General features: G+C 37.7%; 1 protein-coding gene across 2 annotated transcripts; it reads left to right on the forward strand.

The window, feature by feature from the left end:
* Nucleotides 1-636: 636 nt before the first annotated feature.
* LOC126816444 (chromosome partition protein Smc) lies at nt 637-23001 on the forward strand. Of its 2 annotated transcripts, none has more exons than XM_050543021.2 (14): nt 637-861; nt 6964-7042; nt 9798-9981; nt 11325-11388; nt 12325-12400; nt 14043-14138; nt 15190-15333; nt 16532-16675; nt 17092-17195; nt 17699-17789; nt 17962-18424; nt 19884-19985; nt 20446-20552; nt 21415-23001. In XM_050543021.2, exons 1-14 carry the CDS (start codon nt 710-712, stop codon nt 21520-21522), a joined length of 1914 nt encoding a protein of 637 aa, XP_050398978.2. In that variant the 5' UTR covers nt 637-709; the 3' UTR covers nt 21523-23001. The 2 variants fall into 2 exon arrangements, with proteins under 2 accessions (XP_050398978.2, XP_050398980.2); XM_050543023.2 differs by lacking the exon at nt 637-861 and adding an exon at nt 5140-5284.
* The last annotated feature ends 280 nt before the right edge of the window (nt 23002-23281 follow it).

The raw sequence follows: 23281 nt of genomic DNA on the forward strand, positions 1-23281 counted from the left end.
AGGCGGCCAATAACAATTGCGGGGGCTGAGGCTATTAGCCCGAAAATTGTCTTTGTCACCGAATTTTCAGAATGAATCAGTCATTAACTGAAACAAATTTTCAAGAAAGCTGTGATGGTTGTTTATTTTTAATTAATTACACAATTACACAAAAATATAAATTTACAATATGTTAAGCAAACAACAACTTAATGTTCCCCATTCTCTGATGTTTGTTTCCGAAACACGGAAATATGTTGCCCTAAAAATGGACGGTTCATGTATATGGTCAAGACGAAAACTACCTTGAACACTGTTACTAACTGATAAGGCACTTGTGCCTTCAACTATAACTATGGAAACGGAAGCGATTAGGTCTCTTAATCGCTTACCCGTCTCCAACCAAAGCGAGACAGACCACGTGTTTGACTCCTCTCGCAAGTTTCCCCAGAAAACACTTGTCTGCGATATCACCCTAGGTAGAAGCCGACGTTAAACCCCATAACTGACTGGATTGAATATGAAGTATTTGAATTAAAAACCTTGACCTGCCTCTTTAAGCAATCTATATATTTTTTTTCTCTCAATAGTATTATGTAGTGTGATATAAAAAGTAAAGCCCGGACATTATTACACACACACACAGAGAGACAGACATTGGATATAAAACCCGAGGTTGTTGAAGGAATACGAATCTACGCTAATTAACTATTGACCGAGAAATCGGATTATGTCGAAGCTAAAAACAGCCCATCTCTGGCAGAGTGCTGCCAGACGATCAAGTCAGCTTACTACTACAGTCAAAGATCTTCATTGTGGCAAAATGCTAAAACATAGGACCAGTTTCCAGAATTTAGCTCTTTCTGCAGTGGATAATAAAAGGTAACATTTTTTTTTTATGAATTATGTATTTTAATCGTGATCTTTTCAAATGATTTGCGATGGAAGTGGTAAATGGGGCTTCGGTGTTTTTTAATTCCCATTGTGTTTTGCTCTTGTTTGTTGTGCAAGATATATGTTTGTGTTGTGGGGGGGAGGGGGGCATAGTCTTATGAATTACGTAATTTAAATAAATTTAGCTCTTTCTGCAGTGGATAAAAAAAGGTAAAATTTAACCGTGATCTCTTCAAGTGATTTGCGATGAAAGTTGCTAATGAATCGGGGCTTCGGTGTTTTTTAATTTACAGTGTGTTTTGTTCTTGTTTTGCCGTGCCGGATATAGTTTTTTTGTTTGTTTTTTTAGGGGGGGGGGGGATAGTCTTATCAATTACGTAATTTATCAATTGTTATATTGAGACACAACCCCCGTCAACAGTATAACTCCATAAGTATCTAGTAAAATTTGGATTTTATCTTTAGTTAAAACTTCGTGAAACAGGCCCCTGGCATATTTCGCCGAACATAACTGATTTGAAAACGGAAACGATTGAATTTAAATCAGTTTATATACATATTCATATTACATTATTATATGCGTTGTGACCCATTTGTGTCAATTTCTAGGTCCCAAATATTAGCGATTTAGCTCATTTAATACAAAACATACCCGGTTCATTCTTAGACTAGCATATGGTAATGTGTGGTCTTTTTTTAGACTAGCATACGGTAATGTTGAGTCATTTTTACACTAGATGGTAATGTTGAGTCATTTTTACACTAGATGGTAATGTTGAGTCATTTTTACACTAGTTGGTAATGTTGAGTCATTTTTACACTAGTTGGTAATGTTGAGTCATTTTTACACTAGATGGTAATGTTGGGTTATTTTTAGACTAACATATGGTAATGTTTGGTCAGTTTTTAGATTAGCATAATGGTAATTTTCCCTTCAACGCAATCATCATTAACGCATATTCACCGACAAACTGGACATTATATCCTGTAAAATAAAGATAAAACACAGAATACTCTGTTCATTTTGAAACAAACATTATGGTAGTTTTCGGTCATTTTTAGACTAAAATATGGTAATATTCACTTTACCGCAAACATCTTTAACCCATATTCACCGAAAAACTGGACATTAGATAAAACCCAGAACACTCTGTTCATGTTGAGACTAACATTATGGTAGTTTTTAGACTAAAATATGGTAATTTTCCCTTTTACCGTAATCATCTATAACCCATATTCACCGACAAACTAGATATTATATTTCCCCGTCATGTGACCTATAAAACCCTGTAAATCGATCACCATTATTTTATATCAATCACCCAGCACATATCATACTATTCCAGCCATTAATGGCGATCAATCGATACTTTCCTATATAGGGATTTATTTATTATTATTATTGTATGACAGAATGGTATGTCAAGTTCGTGTAACAGACTATAGAAGTTAACACTAGTTTACCCATTGGTTTGTTTCATCTATTGTATGTTATGAATCGCCAATAGACCTGTTATATATGAAGATATACATATCTATTCATGTCATTTGTCAAGACTTTTCAATATGATAAGAGTGAAATATGTAATGAATGTTATATTATAATCATGTGTTACAATTCGACTCTAGCATATCGCACGTAACCCCTATCTTTTTCGTCTGCTGTACGACCAAAACAGTAAAATATGTAATAAATGTTATATTCGACTCTAGCATATCGCACGTAACCCACAACTTCTCGGTCTGCTGTACGACCAAAACAGTAAAATATTTAATGAATGTTTTATAACAATCGTGTTACAATTCGGCTCCTGCATATTCCACGCAACCCTCAACTTCTCGGTCTGCTGTACGGCCATAACGGTAAAATATGCAATGAATGTTATATATATATATTACAATCCTGTGTTATTATTCGACTCTAGTATATCGTACGCAACCCCTATCTTCTCGGCCTGTTGGGGTGGGGTGGGGCACGTTGGCTGAGTGGCTAAGACGCTGGCTCGCTATCCTGGAGGTCAGGTGTTAGATCCCTGTACTGGCCGAGAAAGTTCATTCAGATTTTCCAGCCTGGTTCCCCCTTGTCAGTGATGCAGGATGGAGGGCCTGACAAGGACAGCTGTCTAGTTGTTCGGATTGGACAAAACCCGAGGTCCCATGTATAAATTATTTTGCGTGTAAAAGATCCCTTGGCAGTTGGAATTCGATATTAGAGTAGGCCATAGTGCCGCTGTCCGGGCAAGTCGGTGTAGAACAGTAGGACGTTAAATCTCATTTCGGTTTATATTACATATTCATACCTATTACTAACTGTTAGTAAAATTTTGCCCAGGCAGCAGTGCTACGACCTATTCTTATAATCAAATTCCAACTGACAAGGGTCTTTTTTACGTGCATACCTATGTTCTGCATTACTGATAAGAGGGCGCGTCGTAAAATCCCGACCAAACTCTCGACCAACACTGGGACTGAACACGATGTCACCTGGTTAGCGAGCCAGTGTCTTTGTCACTGCGCCACCCCGAATTCCAAGTACGTAAAAAAAAAACTTGCAATTTTCATTCATTCGTGCGAATATAGGTCTACGATTGTTTATATTCATTGACCAATAATTGACCATACCTAGAGCAGATGTGATGTATAAAATAAAAGCCATAAACTGATTGTCGTGTCCTGTATAGTGAAGTTATTACTCCCTTGTCTAGATCTTTATACATATATTGGCCTAAATCTAAATAAGGCCAAAAAACAAAATGTGTCTGTTTTCTGTTACTTGCGCCTCAAAAATAGGGTCGGGAGCCACGGTGGCTAAGCAGGTAAGGCACTGGCTCGCTAGCCTGTGGTTCGCTAGTTCGATCCCTCCATTGGCCGAGTTTTCCGACGTGGTTTCTCCTTGTCAGTGGTGTAGGACGGGGGGTCTGACAAGGATAGCTCTCTAGTCGTTCGGGTGAGACGAAAAACCGTGTATACATTATCATGCGCGTAAAAGTTCCCTTGGTTGTTGGAGTTGATATAAGAGTAGGCCTTAGTGCCGCTGCCCAGGCAAAATTTCCCTCATAGCACACTGTATGGCGTATGCCCGTCTTCATTAGCCCTGTTCGGAGCAGAATAGTAGGACATTAAACCACATTTCATTTGATTTCATTTCCAAAATAGAATCGCTCGCATAACCTTTTCTTTCTTTTGTGGGTCAATATTGGATAGAAGTAGATAAATGTTTTAATAACCTACATCGATATGTTGTATTCTATAGTCTTTATGTCATTTAAAACAGTTTATTATTTATTTCCAAGCATTTCTAGCTTAAAGAAGCTAAATCGCTAAATTTGGGACCCAGAAATTGACACATATGGGTCGCAACGCATATGATAATGTAATATGAATGTATATAAACTAATTTACATTCAATCGTTTCTGTTTTTACTGTAATTTCTAATCAGTTATGTTCGGCGAGATTGGCCATCTCTAGCGCCTGGTTATTCCAGTCTACAACGATAGTATTTATTGCGCATGCTCTCCAGATACGAATATGCGTCGCCGTTTGACATGACTTGTGGAATATGTCTAGCCTCGTTCTTTGACTCCTTTTTAAATGGCGCTAAAACGCATTATGGTACACGATTCGTGTACCAATGGTAAAATGTTTAATTGGTCTTATATATTGAATATCAGAAGCCCATCTTTTCCCTGTAAGATCATAGCATCAATGTTGATTTAAATTGACAAATAATTCGTGTTTTCAATATCAAAGACTTTGGATGATGTTGAGTTAGAGACTTAGCTACTTTTAAATAATGTAAACCGTTTGTTATCTATTTAAATAATGTAAACCGTTTTTTATCTATTTAAATAATGTAAACCGTTTGTTATCTATTTAAATAAGGTAAACCGTTTGTTATCTATTTAAATAATGTAAACCGTTTGTTATCTATTTAAATAAGGTAAACCGTTTGTTATCTATTTAAATAATGTAAACCGTTTGTTATCTATTTAAATAATGTAAACCGTTTGTTATCTATTTCCTAATAACTGAGTAAGGTTCTTGAAAATAATACCAATACAGAAACACACACACATCTATATATTGGCCTAAACGAGGTGTGGGTATAGATTTATGATTTTATGGCTAATCCGTTGTCCTTTTCATACGAGGAGTGCATCAAAAGTTTCCACGTATAGTCGTCTTCTATCTTTTATCAAAAGAATTGTCTATTTGTTTGTTCCGTTGGTTTATTACACGTGTTCTTGTGAACTGTGGTGGTCATAAGTAAGATATATTAGGGAGTTTTTCTTTTGAAGTATGGACATTTAGATTAGTGGTCGTGAACTGTGTGGTCAGTCTAATAACATTGGATGACATTATTAGGATATTATAGCAAGGTATTATGTAGAAAATGGCGTTCAGAAACAGGTATATTTTTTAACTGAACGTATTTTTAATTGTGTGTTTTTATCTGCGGTAAATATAGAATATTGTTTTTAACTGACCGTATTTTTAATTTTGTGTATGTATTTATCTACCGTAAATATAGAAGTATTTATACTTTATCTACTATAATATATATATATCTAAAATATTAGGACAACCGTAAAGCTGCACTACTTTGTTTCACGGTAAACGATGATAAGATAAAAGGTATGCCGAGACAAACTGATTTCAACACTGGTTTAATAACATTTTAACGTTTTTAAAGTGCCTTTCGCTCGTCAGTGAAGCTCGTCAGAAATATAGCCTATATTTATGTATGTTTGTATACTTCTACGAGAAAGCGTGTTTTATTCACGAACATATTAATCAGTTCAAGATTTAACTAGTTTGGAATGAAATGGAATGGGGTTTAACGTCCTACTGTTCTGCTCCTATCCCGGGCTAATGAAGACGGGTATACACCATACAGTGTGTTATGAGGGAATTTTGCCCGGGCAGCGGCACTAAGGCCTACTCTTATATCGAATTCCAACTGCCAAGGGATCTTTTACGTGCACGCTAATGTATACACGGGAACTCGTTTTTTTTCGCCCCATCTGAACGATTAGACCGCTGTCCTACACTACTGACAAGGGAAAACCACGTAGAAAATCCCGATTAACTTCCTCGGCCAATGCAGGGATCGAACACACAACCTCCAGGATGATAAGCCAGCGTCTTACCCACTTAGCCACGGTGTCTCCTTAACTATTTTATTTTTTTTTTGTTTTTTTTGTACATTTGTTTTTCTGGATCTTTTCGACATATCACCATCTTCACAACCCACTGATGATGGACGTTTGTAAATTAGGTTATTTTGAACACGGTTGGGAAACTATAGATTTTTAATTTCAAGACTCCATTTGTGGTTTGAAGGTACATGGGCGTTTCAATATTTTGTTATTTTGTGCATGGATGGGACATTATATAATTTTCGATTGTTTATCGTTTGTTTTAAAGGCTCAATACCACTCTTGTAACTGAATAATATGTCCCAATCTTTATTCTAGTCAACAAATTGTACTATTTTACAATATTCCAATTAATTGATGATACAAATTTCATCGTAACACACCTAATTTAAAAAATTGGAAAAATTCAACTAAATGATTTGAAAAGCCTAACGTAAACCTTTTCAAATGTGACTTGGATTTAAAAATATTTTCGAACCCTCTGGACAAGTAAAATAGGATGAATTGATAATTTACACAACAGGTAGGACACTAACACATCTAGTACTTAGATTAAGGCTATCTTTTATTTTCTGGAGTTGTCAAGCCAGCAAGGGTGTTATTGTCCCTTTAAGGTATTTTATTTTTCTTGTTTTGTGGGTTTTTTGGGGGGTGGGACGTTTCTGTGTCTTGTTATTTTGTACCTGAACGGGGGGTGTTTGGGTGTGTGTGTGTTCGGGGGGGGGGGGGGGGTCTTTTTATTTTTTTGGTTTCCGTGGAATTTTTCGACAATTTCACAACAGACTTGGGATGGGCGTTTCAATTTTGTTATTTTGTTTACGGTTGGGAAGCTATCGATGACCTAAATAACAGAACATACCCTTGTTTTATTATCTGTGAACTAATATCTGGTATAACAAACATTTTCTATTTGATTATTATTATTTTCAGAGACAAGGAGTTAAAAGCCAGAACTAGTGAACTAGAAGATATAAAAGCTAAATATAAAACAGAAAATGAAGAAAAAACGGTAAGTTGTGATATCGTGAGGGTCGTGTATTTCCGGCACAATAACATGGAATTGTTCCCAGGTCTACCTAGAAGGGGATGGAGGATAACCGGATCAGGTAAGTGCATCCGGGGTCCAGGTACGCCTAGAAGAAACGTGGTAAAGATCCATACAGCTTTAATATAAAAAATAAAATTCTCGTGGACATTAGAGGTTAAAGTTCTCATCCCATTCATAGGAGCCGCGGTGGTTCAGTGAGTAAGACGTTAGCTCACTAACCTGGAGGTCCCTTTTTTCTTCCCTGTGTGTGCGCGTAAAAGAACCTGGGCAGTTGAAATTCGATATAAAAGTAGGCCGTAGCGCCGCTGTCCTGGGAAACCACGAGGTTGGACAGGCGACCCTACTCCTTGTCACGTACAAGCAGACCTTTAACACCTGGAATCATTTTAATTATTTGTTGAAATTATCTGAATAAGAATAGTCTAAAGGTACGGTAAGTCCCACAAGCGATTGAAGTTCTTAATTAGCTTTGTTGTCTGCCATTTTCTTTGATGTGGATGCGTGTCGACATTCTGAACACAAGAGACACGCTACCTGCAGAGAAGTATTTTAGTATTCAATCGTTATTTACGTACGTCCTGTCGGAATGAAATGAAATGGAATAGGGTTTAACGTCCTACTATTCTGCACCGACTGGGATAATAACGACGTGCATACACCATACAGTGTGTTATAAGGGGAAATTTTGCCCGGACAGCGGCGCTACGACCTACTCATACCGACTTTCACCCTATCGGGAATCTTTTACGTGCTCACCAATGCTTACACGACTTTACCTCTGTTTTGTCCCATGCGAATAACTAGACAACTGTCCCTCTAAAAAAGAAGCGATCGGGTGTTGCGGTCATTTATTTTTTTTTTAATGGTAGTATCGTGTATATTTTTCATTAGCTTATTTGTGGAAACTTTACTATTTATTTGCTACGGATTCGTGTGTGATAGAATCGTGTAGTTTATTTATGGGAAATTTACTATTTATTTGCCGCGGATTCGTGTCTGCTAGAATAGCATTTTCTTTAATTAGTTCTTTTACGGAGAACTTTCTGCTGTAATGACTAACTTCTGTGATGTGGATTCTTCATTCGTGTTAAAGCAAGTATTTTAAATTTTAACGTGTGAACTGATCTAAAAGAAGTAATCAGAATATCGATCTTGTCTTGTAATTATTTGATCAGGTTGATTGATGAGTTTATTGATTTTCATGAAATGGAATTAAAGAGACAATTCACTGAAAAAAATATATTGATTGGATTCCTATAAAGTTTTCTTAATATTTCTAACTTCTTTTTGATTGGATGTCTGTTAACGGTTCGGTGATTTTATTGGCTTCTTGTTAATTTTGAGGTGATTTGATTGGATGTCTATTAATGACACAGTGATTTGTTTTTTTATAGTTCAAAATTTCGTTTTACTTGTTTTTACTACAATGGAATCTGGAAGAGTTGTTATGTAACCCGCGTTCTGGATGATGCGAGGGATTAGCCAATGAAACGGTCCGTTACGGCGAGTTTTTGACGTGAGATGTACAGAACTGTGGGTAACCCACTAGAAACATCAACGCTGATTGGTTAATCGAATGTCTGACGCCATAGGGTCAACAGACTCTCGTATGACCTCTGGCGCGACCTTCCGTTACAACCGGTCATATATTCATGTAACTATTAAAAGCCAGTCAGTGGGCTTCACGTCCGCTTTCACCTGGAGTGATATCGCAGACAATATCAAATGCCGATAAGGAATCTAGCTCTATACTGACAACGATGTAAACAAAAAGCTCGGGTTTAATGTTCGATCACCAGGTCGTTAGAAAGACAATAAAACAAGTCTCGAACAATAGAACACGATAATAACAATAGTCAACTGTCTACTTGAGTTTGAATGGTTAAATTAATGTGGGTTTATTTCATTTATTTATATTGTCGAGTATACAATAAAGATATCGGGGTTGTTACCCACCCATACATCACTTTATTACTGGATAAACATTAGTATTCTATTTAGACAATCTGATTCAAGTACAGATCTATATTTCGTTTCGGTTTTTTATACTTTCGATGGCCTCCACTACATAAAGATCTGACCGGTTGTAGTGAGAGGTCGCGTCAGGGGTTATACGAGCAGCCTCTGACCCTATGACGTCAGATATTTGATTAACCAATCAGCCCTGCTGATTCTAGTGAGATAACTGTCGTTCCGCGATCCATCGTTCGCCAAGAACTCGCTGCAACAGGTCGTTTCATTGGCTATAATACAATCATAGCAATCATTGTAGTACTATAGTAATCATTCTGCCTCTGCTTAATTTGAATAAAATTTCTCTTGTTTTTACATATTTAAAATGTCTTCCTTTCTTATATTTCTGAATACTAGGCCCTATACGGGGCCGGTTGTGGAAAATGCGAGGCCCAGTTAGGGAGGCCCGAAGTTACATGATATGAATACATTGCAGCAGCAGGATATGAAACAATAGCCACACCTGGCAGCTTGTCTGGAAAGTTTTTATGTTGATGAGCTGCGGGGCCAAATTTGGGGGAATTGGTCAAATATGCCAAAAACCGACCCTGGGCCTATACTTGATTCTTGGTAGCATACAATCAAGTAGTTGGCCTCCATTCATTACCAAACCCTTGCACATCGCATATGACGTGGAATTGGTATAACATAATATAAAATCTCGTAGTATATTTTTTTTAAAGGAATTTTTTGAACATTTTAGAAATTACAAGAGAAGTTGGATGGTCTGATCGTAAACCAGACAGAGAGTTCTAGAAAACTCCAATCTTATGTCGAGACAAACGAGAGACTTAAAGTTGAGGTGAGGAGGAAGACAGACGAGGTTGAGAAATTACATAGAAATGTTAATATTCTGGAAGACCGAGTCAGAAATCTTGAAATAAAGGGTAAGAGAAATATTTATCTGAGATTAAGATAACATCTGAAGCATTCAATGAAATGAAATGAAACGAAATGGGGTTTAACGTCCTACTGTTCTGCTCCTAAACTGGGCTAATGAAGACGGGCATACGCCATACAGTGTGCTATGAGGGAAATTTTGCCCGGGCAGCGGCACTACGGCCAACTCTTATATCGAATTCCAACTGTCAATGGATCTTTTACGTGCACGCCAATGCGTACACAGGACCTCGTTTTTTCGTCCCATCCGAACGACTAGACAACTGTACTTGTCAGGCCCTCTGTCCTCCATCACTGACAAGGAACATCTGAAGCAAGCAAAAAGACATACTGGTTTTCTAGAGAGCAATGTTGGCCTAGAAAGTTCCTCGTGATTTTCGCGCGGTTTCCCCCTTGTCGGTCGTGCAAATACAGCCATGGGCGAAGGGGGGGGGGGCAAACTCAGTTGGGGGCGAGGGTCTAAGGCTATTTGCCTGAAAATTTCCTTTTTCAGAATAAATCAATCATTAACTTAAGTATTATATTATTCAAACGTAAACCGCGAGCGATTTTACAATTATATTCCTATGAGATATGGTCTCATTCTCTGGTATTTGTGCCCGAAAAACGGAAATACATTCCCTAAAATGAACGGTTCGCCGAATCTGGACTGGGGGTCCTATGAGGACAGCCTCGCAAGGAAAGACATCTAGGGTTCCGATAGGACGAAAGAGTCCCGGACAGATTAAAATCGAACCTAGCCTCGCTGTCCTGGCAAAATGTCCCTCACTAAACACTGTCTTGCGTTAGGCGTGTACCGGTCTCCATTAGCCCGGTTGGTGCCGAAAAGTAGGACGCTAAACCCCAGTCACACAGTTGAAGAACTTCACCTTTATCCCATAATAAGATCTTGCTGTATTTTACCAACACAAATGTTGCTAAAAATCTGGCTTATCTTTTCTTCGAGGGTTGGATCGCCGAATGGTTAGCACGGGCGCCCTGTATCATAAGGTCTGTCATTGAGTCAACTGGCGTAGTTTCGATTTCCCGGTTGTACGTGACAAGGAGTAGGGTCCCCGTCCAACCTCGTGGGTTTTCTCCGGGTCCTCCGGTTTCCTCCCAGTGCTAAAGATTCCTACGCGCAAGTGAATTATTGAAATAAAATTGAACCATGTGTTAGTCCCGAAATGACCTAGTAGTTTGTGTCGAGTGGACGTTAAGCCCCATTTCTCTTTTCTTCATCCTACAACAACAAAAAATTAATTTGAAGAATTGTTTGTTAAATAATGAATTCGTTCCCGTGTTATTTTCTCTTAAAGTTTGTGGCAAAATGTGTCTATTAAAATTTCAGCATGCGAAGTGGAGAAAGCGGAACTAACATTGGAGTCAACGAAAAAACTTCTAGATAGCAGTCAGTAAGTAAAATATTTATTTTCTTTTGCTGATTACGTTTTGTTTCTTCTTTGTTTTGATGGTGTAGTTATATAAATAAGGGAGCCACGGTGGCTCAGTGAGTAGGACGTTGGTTCGCTAGCCTGGAGGTCCCGTATTCGATACCTGTGTTGGTCGAGAAAGTTCGGGATTTTCTGGAGAGGTTTCCCCTTGTCAGTGGTGTAGGACGGAGGGTCTGACAAGGGCAAGCTATAGTCGTCCCGTGTACACATTGTCATGCATGTAAAAGAACCCTTGACAGTTGGAATTCGATATAAGAGTAGATTGTAGCGCTGCTGTCCAGTCGGAGCAGAGCTGGGGACGTTAAACCCCATTTCATTTCGTTTCATTTCATTTATTATACATGTAGACGAGAAAACTGTCGACTAAGTAACATAACGTGCGCGGAGAAGAAGCCCGTGGGGTTTTCGATCCCGGCTTTTACTTGTCAGGTTTGGTGTGACAATCAACGTTGGATAGACCGAAACACCGAGGCCCAGTCGTGTATATATTTCAGCGCACAAATGGTGAAACTGGGCATTAGTAAGCGGACACGTCGCTTTCCAGACAAATATCTGCATCCTCAGACTGTACACGAAGCCATAGAAATAACAATTAATTTAATGTTTGTCCTAAAATAACTGAAGTACAATTTTGACGCTGGTGTGTGTAGATCATATACCTCCACCACAGCCTGTCAATGGGCACGAATCTTTAAATATTCGTGAATTTGAGACTCTGTTGAAATACAACAAATGAGGTTATTTTATATATTTATAGAAATGATTGGTGTTGTTTTATTAGTTGTAGAAATGATGTGGTTTTTATTTATAGACATAAATGGGGTTATTTTAATATTTATAGAAATGAGGCTATTTTATTATTTATAGAAATGAATGAGGTTATTTTATTATTTATAGAAATGAATGCAGGGTAAAGGAATCAGAAATCAGACGAATGTCATCAAAGTTAGAAGAAACACAGAATGATCTGAAGGTATTTATATCAATCTATGACGTCAGTATGGTGTTGTTTATTACAAGTTAGTGGGGTTGGATGGCCGAATGGTTAGCACGTGCGCGCTGTATCATTAGGCCTGTCATTGAGTCAACTGGCCTGGTTTCGAATCCTCGGTTGTACATGACAAGGAGTAGGGTCGCCTATCCAACCTCGTTGGTTTTCTGTGCGTCCTACGGTTTCCTCCCACTGCTAAAGACCCCTACGCGCAAGCGAATTATTGAAATAAAATTAAACCATATGTTAGTCCCGAAATAACCTAGTTTGTGTCGATTGGACGTTAAACCCTATTAGACTCTCTCTCTCTCTCTCTCTCTGTATTACAAATTTAACGTGCAACACATAATACATGATATTATGGGCAGGTTAGTTTAATTAAAGAAACATTATGGGAGATTAGATAAAGAGCTGGCAGTTCTCACTATAATAGTTACAAACTAGATAATGTAAAGGGAATTTGCTGAAAATTTCAGTCAAATTGATCCACTCTGAATCGAGAATTTAGCGATTGATTTTTAGGCCTGTCCTCGATCATCATTACTAAGGTCGGTGCGACAAAAAAAAAACATAGCCTCGATTATCCTTTTTTTTATTTAACCACGAATGAGCGTTGAGCAGCAGATCGGATTTTAATCCAGTAAATATCGTAGGCTAGCGACGCCATTGAGAGTTGATTATGGTCTGGATAAGTTAATTAATGTCTAATTAATAATTTAGATAACATTTCAGGCCTAGAGAAAGATCTACAATAGGCAGATTTAGCTCTTGCATAATGTATGTTTAAAGTTGTTCACATACGAAATAATGCAACAGGGTAAAACAAAAAAAAGTCATTGTATAAAACTGTCACTTTAAGACTCGGTGTTAAAATTTGCTGTCGCACGAAGTGAGGGCACGTCATCTTCTCTCTTTGTTATAATAAATTGTAGCCCAAAATGGAAATTTCTTGGATTAGATGGGCACGATCGCTACGCGATCTCGGCCTCTAATGATTTACGCGGTATCAAATGGACAATAACAGTCCTCTAAATTCTAAACAGTCTCCTAAATCAAGTTAAAACAGCTGATCCATGTTTGGTATCGTTAATGCGGATAGAAAAAATCGATAGTGGAAAATAAACTGCTTACTTTATGTGGAAAAGCGAAGATCTTACACTACAAATCCGTAGCTGGATTATTTCCAGTTACGTCAGCATGTTTATCTGAAAGTATTTTTATCAATCTGTGACGTCAATATGTTTAACGGAAGCTATTTATATCAATCTGTGACGTCAGTATGTTTAGCTGAATCTATTTACGTCAATCAGTGTGTTTATCTGTGAGCCACGAATTTACGTTGTTTTTGATGAATTGGTGAGACTGCCACACGCCAAATATGTGCACACGCTGCCAACACCATTGTATACTGTAGAAAGCTACAATTACCGCCCCGGACATCCTATCTCCCTTAGAGTGTTGCCACTCATTGGACCACACACAGGGACCACCATCTACAACCTCGTTCATTTAAGATTGACTAGATAACGGTTATATTATCACAATGTGAATACCTTGGCTGAATTTATCCTACTTTGCTTTCAAATATAGCCACCAAAAAATTGATTCATCTTTTTTTCTCCAGTTTGCAACGACAGAGAATAAACATTTAGAAGCTAAACTGGATGATCTGAAAAAACAAGTGCGACAAGAATTGATGAAGAATGAATTGATAGAAAAGGTATCTTATATTTTCTAACACCATGTTGTGAGCGGGCAATTTCGACATCTCACCATTTATTATTAATCTCACCAGAGATCCCAACTAAAGAAGGAAGTGGGGCCATGAATTGTACCCGTGACTCAATCTGATTAAAACACGGACCTTATTTCGTTTCGTTTTTTATAGTTCAAAATTTCGTTTACTAGGATCTGGAAGAGTTGTTATATAACCCACGTTCTGGTTGATGTAAGGGTTAGCCAATGAAACGATTTGTTGCGACGAGTTCTTGGCGGGCTGCGCTGATATGTAAAGCCGCTTGTATGACCCCTGACGCTACTTCCCACTACATCCGGTCAGATCTTCATGTAGTGTAGGCCAGACAGTATAAAAAAACGAAACGGAATATAGATCTGTATTTTAATCATACATTTCCTCGCCCACCGGGCTTATAAAAACGATCATACCCGAGACATCGTCGAATTCCAACTGTCAAGGGTTCTTTTTCGTGATGAAATAAGTACATAGGTTTTACATCCCACCCAAATGACTTTACATACGCTTTCCTTGCAAAGCCCTCCGTCGTGATGCAAGAATTTTTAAATTAACCAGCGTCTTATTCACTGAGTCACCGCAGCCCCATTTGACCCGGTGCCTGGCACCTTAAAGATACATTATGTAAGATTTAGATAAAGAGCTGGCCATTCTTGTTATAATAGCTCAAAAATAGATAATGCAAAATGAAAATATTGAAAATTTCATTCAAATTACTTCATTCTGAGCCAGGTTATCACTGTTTGTTGTTTTGACAGGATGTATGCATTGTGGTAACCAGAAAACTGGGATATTCGAGATATAGCCATTTTTAAATTAAATTTTTAAATGGCGAACCGTTCTAATCTAGTTCTAATCTAGTATCCGATGCCATCGAGAGTTGATTATGGTCTTGTTTTGTCTAATTTATTATTTCAGGCCTAAAGAAAGACCTGCAGATTTAGTTCTTGTATAATGTATTTTTAATTGTTTTAGTAGCACACAGTCATGACATTTTGTTTTTATTTTATATCTGTAGGGTTTGGATACTATACCGCGTCTACAAGAAGAGTTGGGGGAACAAAAGAAACGTTTAGAGGAAACTGAGAAAGAATTAACCGATAAAACAGCTTTATTAACAGCCAGTAGACAGTCTATTAGACATTATATAGATAGAATAAGGGTAAGCAGAAACAGTCTATCATATATAGAAACAGTCTATCATATATAGAAACAGTCTATTATATATTAAAAACAGTCTATGATATATAGAAACAGTCTATTATATATAGAAACAGTCTATCATATATAGAAACAGTCTATTATATATTAAAAACAGTCTATGATATATAGAAACAGTCTATCATATATAGAAACAGTCTATCATATATAGAAACAGTCTATCATATATAGAAACAGTCTATTATATATTAAAAACAGTCTATAATATACAGAAACAGTCTATCATATATAGAAACAGTCTATTATATATTAAAAACAGTCTATGATATATAGAAACAGTCTATTATATACAGGAACGGTCTATTTTATATAGAAGCAGTTTATAATATACAGGAACGGTCTATTATATATATAGAAGCAGTTTATGATTAATATATAGAAACTGTCTATAATATACAGAAACAGTCTATTATATATAGAAACAGTCTATTATATATAGAAACAGTCTATGATATATAGAAACAGTCTATGATATATAGAAACGGTCTATGATATATAGAAACAGTCTATTTTATACAGGAACGGTCTATTATAATAGAAACAGTTTATAATATATATATACATGAACAGTGTATTATATACAGGAACGGTCTATTTTATATAGAAGCAGTTTATAATATACAGGAACGGTCTATTATATATATAGAAGCAGTTTATGATTAATATATAGAAACTGTCTATAATATACAGAAACAGTCTATTATATATAGAAACAGTCTATTATATACAGAAACAGTCTATTATATATAGAAACAGTCTATGATATACATGCAGGAACAATCTATTTGATATCGAAACAGTCTACTTTTTATATAAACAGTCTATTATTATATAGAAACAGTCTATTATTATATAGAAACAGTCTATTATATACAGGAACAGTCTATATAGATAAAACTATGGTAAACATACAATGCCACTAGGGGCCGTGTATCAGCTGTGAAACGGGGGCATATTATGGTATTTATCTGTTACACGTACACAAATTTAGAAGCCTAGTCTACTGAGGAAACTGAATTCAATTGAGTATCATACCATTTTTAGAGTTCCACATCCCACATATATAGGAAGTGTGGTTACATTTCTCATTTATGTTTCGGGAGTTGGTTTTGGTAAAACTTAAGATATTTTTATTTCAGGAAGTTGAGGAGAGGGTGACAGAATCCGAAACATTAAAACAGAATCTGGCTACAGCTCACCATGAGATTCAAACATTAAAACATTTGATGAGAGGCAAAGATGTCGTCATGTTCCAGAAATTACAAGCTATTGAACAGGCTAAGGTAAGATAGAGGGAGAGATGGGGTTTAACGTCCACTCGACACAAAAGACCAACTGGACCCCCAACGAGAAACTTCATCGGGATTCTTCGACGTGGTTTCACCTTGTGTGTGGTTCAGGACAGAGGGCCTGACAATGACAACTGTCTAGTCGTTCGGATGGGATTAACAACCGAGGTCCCGTGTATACATTGGAATGCACGTAAAAGATCCCTTGGCAGTTGCAATTCGATATAAGAGTAGGCCATGGCAGAATTTCCCTCATATTATCACACTGTATATGCCGGTCGTCATTAGCCCAGTCGGAGCAGAACAGTAGGACGTTAAACCCCATTTCATTTCATTTCATTTATTAGACCAGCTAGTACAGCCAAATCATTTTTATGGAAGAATGAAGAGATAAATAATTTGTGTTTCAGTGTGTTTTATCAAGGAATGTGAAGAATGGAGACGTGACACCTGATATCAATCAACTAAAGACTTCCGTCGATAAACTCAGTAAACTCATCCGAGCTGATAGTTGGTAAGAAAAACATTTTAATAGATACAACAGGCTACGAAACCCGGGGTCTGGGCGTGGACCTAGAAGAATCTCTCGATTTGAGCGTGGGCCGAGAAGAGCACCGAGATCCTAGCGTAGACCGAGAAGAACCCCCGAGGTCTTGGCATGGGCCGCGAAGAACCCCCGAGATTCTAGCGTGGGCCGACAAGAACCTTGGAATCCTGGCGTGGATCGGGAAGAACCTCGGGCTTCTGGCGTGCACCGAAAAGAACCTCGGGATCCTGGTGTGCCCCGGGAAGAACCTTTTGATCTTCGCCTGGACCGATAATAACCTCTTGATTTTTTAATCCCAGCTCCCACTTGTCAGGAATAAATTGTCCTTGCCTTGTCATTCGGATGGGTCCAAATAGGCCCATTCGTTTACACAGAGCAGAGGAGTCGGCTTGAACGGCACTGTCTGGGTAAAATTTGCAATCCTAACATTACTAACGTGACTCTTAAAATCTCCATTCTGTTCTTTACAGTCAAGAAATAAGTGAAGATGATAAAACTGGATCGAGTTTTTCACGACAGAAATCAACCTCGTTTAGATCAAGTTTTATAACTAACGGACATGTAAGTAATTACACAACAAATCTGTGACGTGGAGGTCTGGGCTAGTTCCACCATTGTTTTCTTAAAATCGGGACTGATCAAGATAATTGTACTCGGATTTCTCCCATTTTAAGGGAATATAATTACCTTTCGTAAATTACCAATAATTTTTTTTTCTTTTGTGTATCCAAAGGCAAACAGTATAGACGTCAATATAAAACCATTTAGTTCGGATAACCGAAGCAACAAATCTAAAATCCAAGATCACCGACGTCCAGTAACAGCAATAGTATATCCAAGTGTTAGACCAAGTACGTCAACGGCACGAAACAGGACATTTCACACTTCTGAGTTCCATTCTGGAATTAGTTCTGATCGCCACATCTTCTCACGACAGGGTTCGAATCGATTCAAGGAAAGCACAAGTCCGCGGCAGTGTCGGTTTCAGGACTCTAGTTTAGCTTCCAACTCTGTGGACAGTGAAAATGAATCGTGCTTAAGTAGTTCAGGACCAGAAAGGGGTGATAGAATCCAGCATGATTTAAATCGTATAACGGGGAAGGAAAGGGATGAAATTTTGACCGGTTTTATAAACGTTGGAGACAGAATCAAGATAACTGTTCAACCAAAACAACCCAAATATGGCCGCAAAAAATGTAAGTGATTAGATGTGTCTTTCATATTACTTTCCACGAGCGCGTAAATTTGTGAAATGGTCGTTCCTGTCTTTAATCCTAAAATGAAGGGTGTGTAAAGTGGATGGGGAGAGGGGGTGGTGGTGGGGGGTAACCGCCAGTTTTCATACAACTCAACAACACAAAATATACATTTTCCAGCGATGTACATGTATTGTAAAAAAATTCAATATGGAGATTCTAGCAGCCACACACGTTAATGGGTTTGGATTTTTACCTCTTGTTTCTACGTTTCACTGGAAGGCCCGTTTTCATGTACGCGTTTTGTGGGGTTCCCACTCTCGTTTTCACGGGCCAAAAATTCGGTCTAAGGCAATTGTAATGGGTCCGTTTCCATGTAACATGCGAAAGTGCGCGCGGAAACGGGCTTAAGGCTGTTATGGCCTTCGCGGCTTGTTGATTTTCGGTAAATGCCCAGCCGGCAATCCTATCACAGGTCAATTGCTTTTTGTCACACTAGTTCTTCCATTCAAATCTAGGGAACATATAAAGGTTATTGAGTTTTTAGTTGGGTTGTTATGGCGTGGTTTACATATTACCTTTACGGTCGTAGTCAATCGGCGCAGATTACAAACCAACACAAAATCATATTATGTTAATCTTTCGAACGGAGTTCCCCAAGGCTCTATGCTGGGACCAGTGCTATTTGTGATATATACAGTCAGTGTCGCCAATATACTTACAAGACACCAGCTTCAGTACCTCTGTTACGCTGAAGTTACACAAATTGTTGACAGCTGAAATTTAGTAGAATAACAACGGTTTACACAATATATAAAATCTGGGATATGCTCAAATTCAGTGATGACAAAACGGTGATCGTGTTTATTGGTTGGTACCAAACTGCAGCTATCAAATAAATCATACAAATCACTGACTCCAAGATAAATATTTTTGACTTGGTTAAGGATCTGGGTGTCCATCTTGATTCTGAGCTTAGTATTGCAAACCATGTCGATCAGGTGTGTAAGGTCTAGTACTTCACTCTCAGATATATCTGACAAATTCGACATCTTATTACAAAGGTTGCTGTTCACGCCTTAGTCATATCATTAGTGTCCTCACGATTCGGTTAATGTAGGCCTAATAGTCTACTCCGTGGTATCAATCAGAACCTAATAATAAACTTCAGATTGTTCAAAACACTGCAGCAAGGATCGTCAGTAGACCAGAGATAAGCTTCCATATTACACCGATTTTAAAGATACGTACCTGCAGCATCAATTTTAAACGGTTTAAGTGGAACAGCCCCAAAATATCTTGGCTCGATGCTTTCTGAATATATCAGTGGTATAGTGAAATATAAAGGTTGTTTATCTATTGTAGTTAGACCTATAAACTACAGTGGTATAGTGAAATATAAAGGTTATTTATCAGTGGTACAGTATAGTGAAATATAAATGTTATTTATCTATTGTAGTTAGACCTATAAACTACATTGGTATAGTGAAATATAAAGGTTATTTAGATAAAACAACATATGATTCGAGATTAATGGTGGGTGTCAAGCTAGACGATTCTAGTAAGTTGTTTTATAATTATTATGTTTTATGATAAATGTTGATGGATGTAATTCTTGTCGTACTTAAATCAGTGGCCAAGTTTTCTAACGAATGGGCTTTAGATTATATTAGGGGGATGCGATGGTCCAGTGAGTAAGGCTTGAGATCCCGTGTTCGATCCCGGTTTTGGTCGAGAATGTTCATCGGGATTTTAGGTGGTACAGTACGGAGGACCTGACAAGGGACAACGTATAGTCTTTCGGCTGAGACGGAACTTGGAATTCCATATGTGAGTAGGCCATAGCACACTGCATGGTGTATGCCCATCTTCATGAACCGGGTCGGTGCGGAAACGTAGAATGGCAAGCCCCATGTCGATTTAAAATGGTCCACACCATCTAAAAATTTTATTTTAATGTTGTTTTATATTTACAGTAGGTGATGGCAGGGTTAACCATAATGTTGTTTTATATTTTACAGTAGGAGATACAGAAGGCACGGTTAATGGAAAGAGTTTTATGTATACACCGCTAAATCAAGGAAAATATTTTAAAATACAGGATATCTCATCAGTTTTTGATAAAAAGGTAAATCTTGTTTCAAATAATTCACCAAATATAATTATTATTTATTTTAAAACATTTAATTAAGAAAACCACAGGCAGAAATTTAAGACCGGCGTCCTTACCAGCTGTGTCTACGTCTGCACATTTCTATTTTTTGGGGTGTGTGGTAATGCCCAAAATATCCCAATGCCCGCGCTGCACGACAAACGTTTTAGGGCTCGCCAACTGCGCCTCGGTTTGTTGTCCCTTGCCAGGACCGTCCTACATTAATGGCAAGGGCGAACCAAGCCGGAAAATCACGATGAACTTTCCCGGCCAACGCAGGGATCGAACATAGGACCTCAAGGTTAACGACCCAGCGTCCCACCTACTTAGCCACCGTGGCTCCCTACTAAATAATTAGTTATAACTAATTTTGGGGCACCTTTAATATTTGGGGTCTCTGTCTACGAGCCCCCCCCCCCCCCCCGAAAAATTAAATCCAACCCCGAATTTATATCCTACGTATCACTTTAGTGGTTTCAAAGAATGTCTAAGCGCGATCATTAATCTAAATACGATACTGTAGGGTAAACCAGTATTTGAATTTTCAAGTATTAATGTTAATTTGAAAATAATACAGTAATAATTACCGTTTAGTAATAATAAATGAAATGGGGTTTAACGTCCCACATTTTTGCTCCAACATACAGACCACGCAGTATGCAACTGTCAAAGTGTACATGGGACCTCGTTTTTTTTTTGTACCATCAGAAAGACGAAAGGCTGCTCCACTGAAAAGGGTAAACTATGTTTAATAAATAGTAACCGTTTATATATGTTTCAGACTGGTGGTTATATGTGTGGTTATAACTATATAATGAATATGTTTTATATATTTCAGACTGGGAGTTATATATCAACAGAGATATTAATGGTCCAGTTTGCTAATCAATATAAACAACATCAAGATAAACAACAATATGATGATTCCGATGACTCAGACTGTTGACCGTTACACCAAGATAACCAACAATATGATGATTCAGATGACTGTTGATCATTATGTGTGGTTTAATGGTCTCGAGCTTAAGACATTGTGTGATATATTGAAACAACACGAGGGATGTAGTCGCAATGTCTTAAGCTCGAGACCATTAAACAACTTAAAATACAGACACTCGCACGTGCTTTGCAATGAAATATGTCGCACAGGTCAAAAATTTCAACTAGTATAAAATAATGTACGCTTGGCACAATGTCCGTACCATTATTTGAAATAGTGGTACGCCAACATCAAAGGATGACGTCGCATCTGTATTTTAAATTTTAAATTTTACTAGAAACCGCTGATCGTAATGTCAAACTACAAGAAATATCAGTACAAAAATTATTTAATTCTATTCAGTATTTAAAAAGCTATGATGGATTGAAACGTTCGGATTAGTGCTCAACCTGGGTTTCATTTCTCCCTGCCAGATTTTAATTTAAATTTCATAACATATATTTTTTCCGCCAATAAAATAAAAATGTCCGAACCTCGGATTATTCCCCTTTTTGTCTACCAAGGCATATTATAATGTATATTTCTGTAAGGCAATCCCTCCAACTCTACTCAAAATTCATATAATTGTGTACATTGTTCAGATATGAGCTAGGTTTATAACGTAACTTGAACTATTTACAAAATTTTATTTTAGGTTACTTATATTGTTAAATTATTATATATTATTTACCCAATGAACTATCTGTGATATTTTTGTATTTATAAAACATAATTTTGTTTTAGACCAACTGTTTTCCCCCATACTGACAATTTTTTATGTATAAGAATAAGGCCTGTCACACCCTGTAAATTATATGCAGTTATATACAGAAAGCATCTGGCCAACTGCTCTAATTTGATAACAAATTTGATTTTGTGCATTATCTTGGTGATTCTTACATATGAATCCCTTTTTGGGATTTTCCGACGTGGTTTCCCCTGTGTCAGTGGTGTAAAACTGAGGGCCTGGCAAGGACAGCTGTCTAGTCCTTAGGATGGGACGAAACATCCTAGTCGTGTGTATACTTTGGTGTGCATGTAAAAGATCCCTTAGCAGTTTGAATTCGATATAAGAGTAGGCCATAGTGCCGCTGCCCGGGAAAAATTCCCCTCATAGCACAATGTATGGCAGATACCCATCTTCATTAGTCCAGTATAGGACCAGAACAGTAGGACGTTAAACCCCATTTCAGTTCATTCTCCTTTTTTTACGGACACTTAGTATTTTAAATTTTGTCTTGTTTTAATGTTGATCTACTAAACTTACAGGGGGGTTGGGTGGCCGAATGGTTAGCACGTGCGCGCTGTGTCATACGGTCTGTCATTGAGTCAACTGCCGGGGTTTCGATTCCCCGGTTGTACGTGACAAGGAGTAGGGTCATATACATACTTGCAGGCCGTTCACCATGCTTCATGTTCCTATTTGAAATAAATTGACATATTATATTAACAAAAAATATAAATTTGTTAATGTGTTTTGGTAAACTCTGGCTGTTACCTTGTCCCTTCAATATTCAATAACAATTGGAAGCTGGTGCAAACCTACACATCCCCTGGAAGCCTCGGCAAACCAACCTATCCTTCAGCAAACATCCCCATCGATCCTCTGAAAGCCTCTGCAAATCAAAATCCACCCATGGTCTGAAAGCCTCAACATACCTACCCATTTTCTGTAAACCTCAGCAAACCTACCCATCCCCTGGAAGCCCCAGCAAATTTATCCACC

Source organism: Patella vulgata, chromosome 3 (assembly GCF_932274485.2).
Source record: "Patella vulgata chromosome 3, xgPatVulg1.2, whole genome shotgun sequence".
Taxonomy (NCBI): domain Eukaryota; kingdom Metazoa; phylum Mollusca; class Gastropoda; family Patellidae; genus Patella; species Patella vulgata.

Excerpts from the sequence above, each read along its gene's own strand:
- LOC126816444 (XM_050543021.2), top strand. The coding sequence starts at position 710 with ATGTCGAAGCTAAAAACAGCCCATCTCTGGCAGAGTGCTGCCAGACGA. Across the intron at positions 862-6,963 it reads TCTGCAGTGGATAATAAAAG|AGACAAGGAGTTAAAAGCCA; the intron begins GTAACATTTTTT and ends TATTATTTTCAG. Across the intron at positions 9,982-11,324 it reads CAGAAATCTTGAAATAAAGG|CATGCGAAGTGGAGAAAGCG; the intron begins GTAAGAGAAATA and ends TTAAAATTTCAG.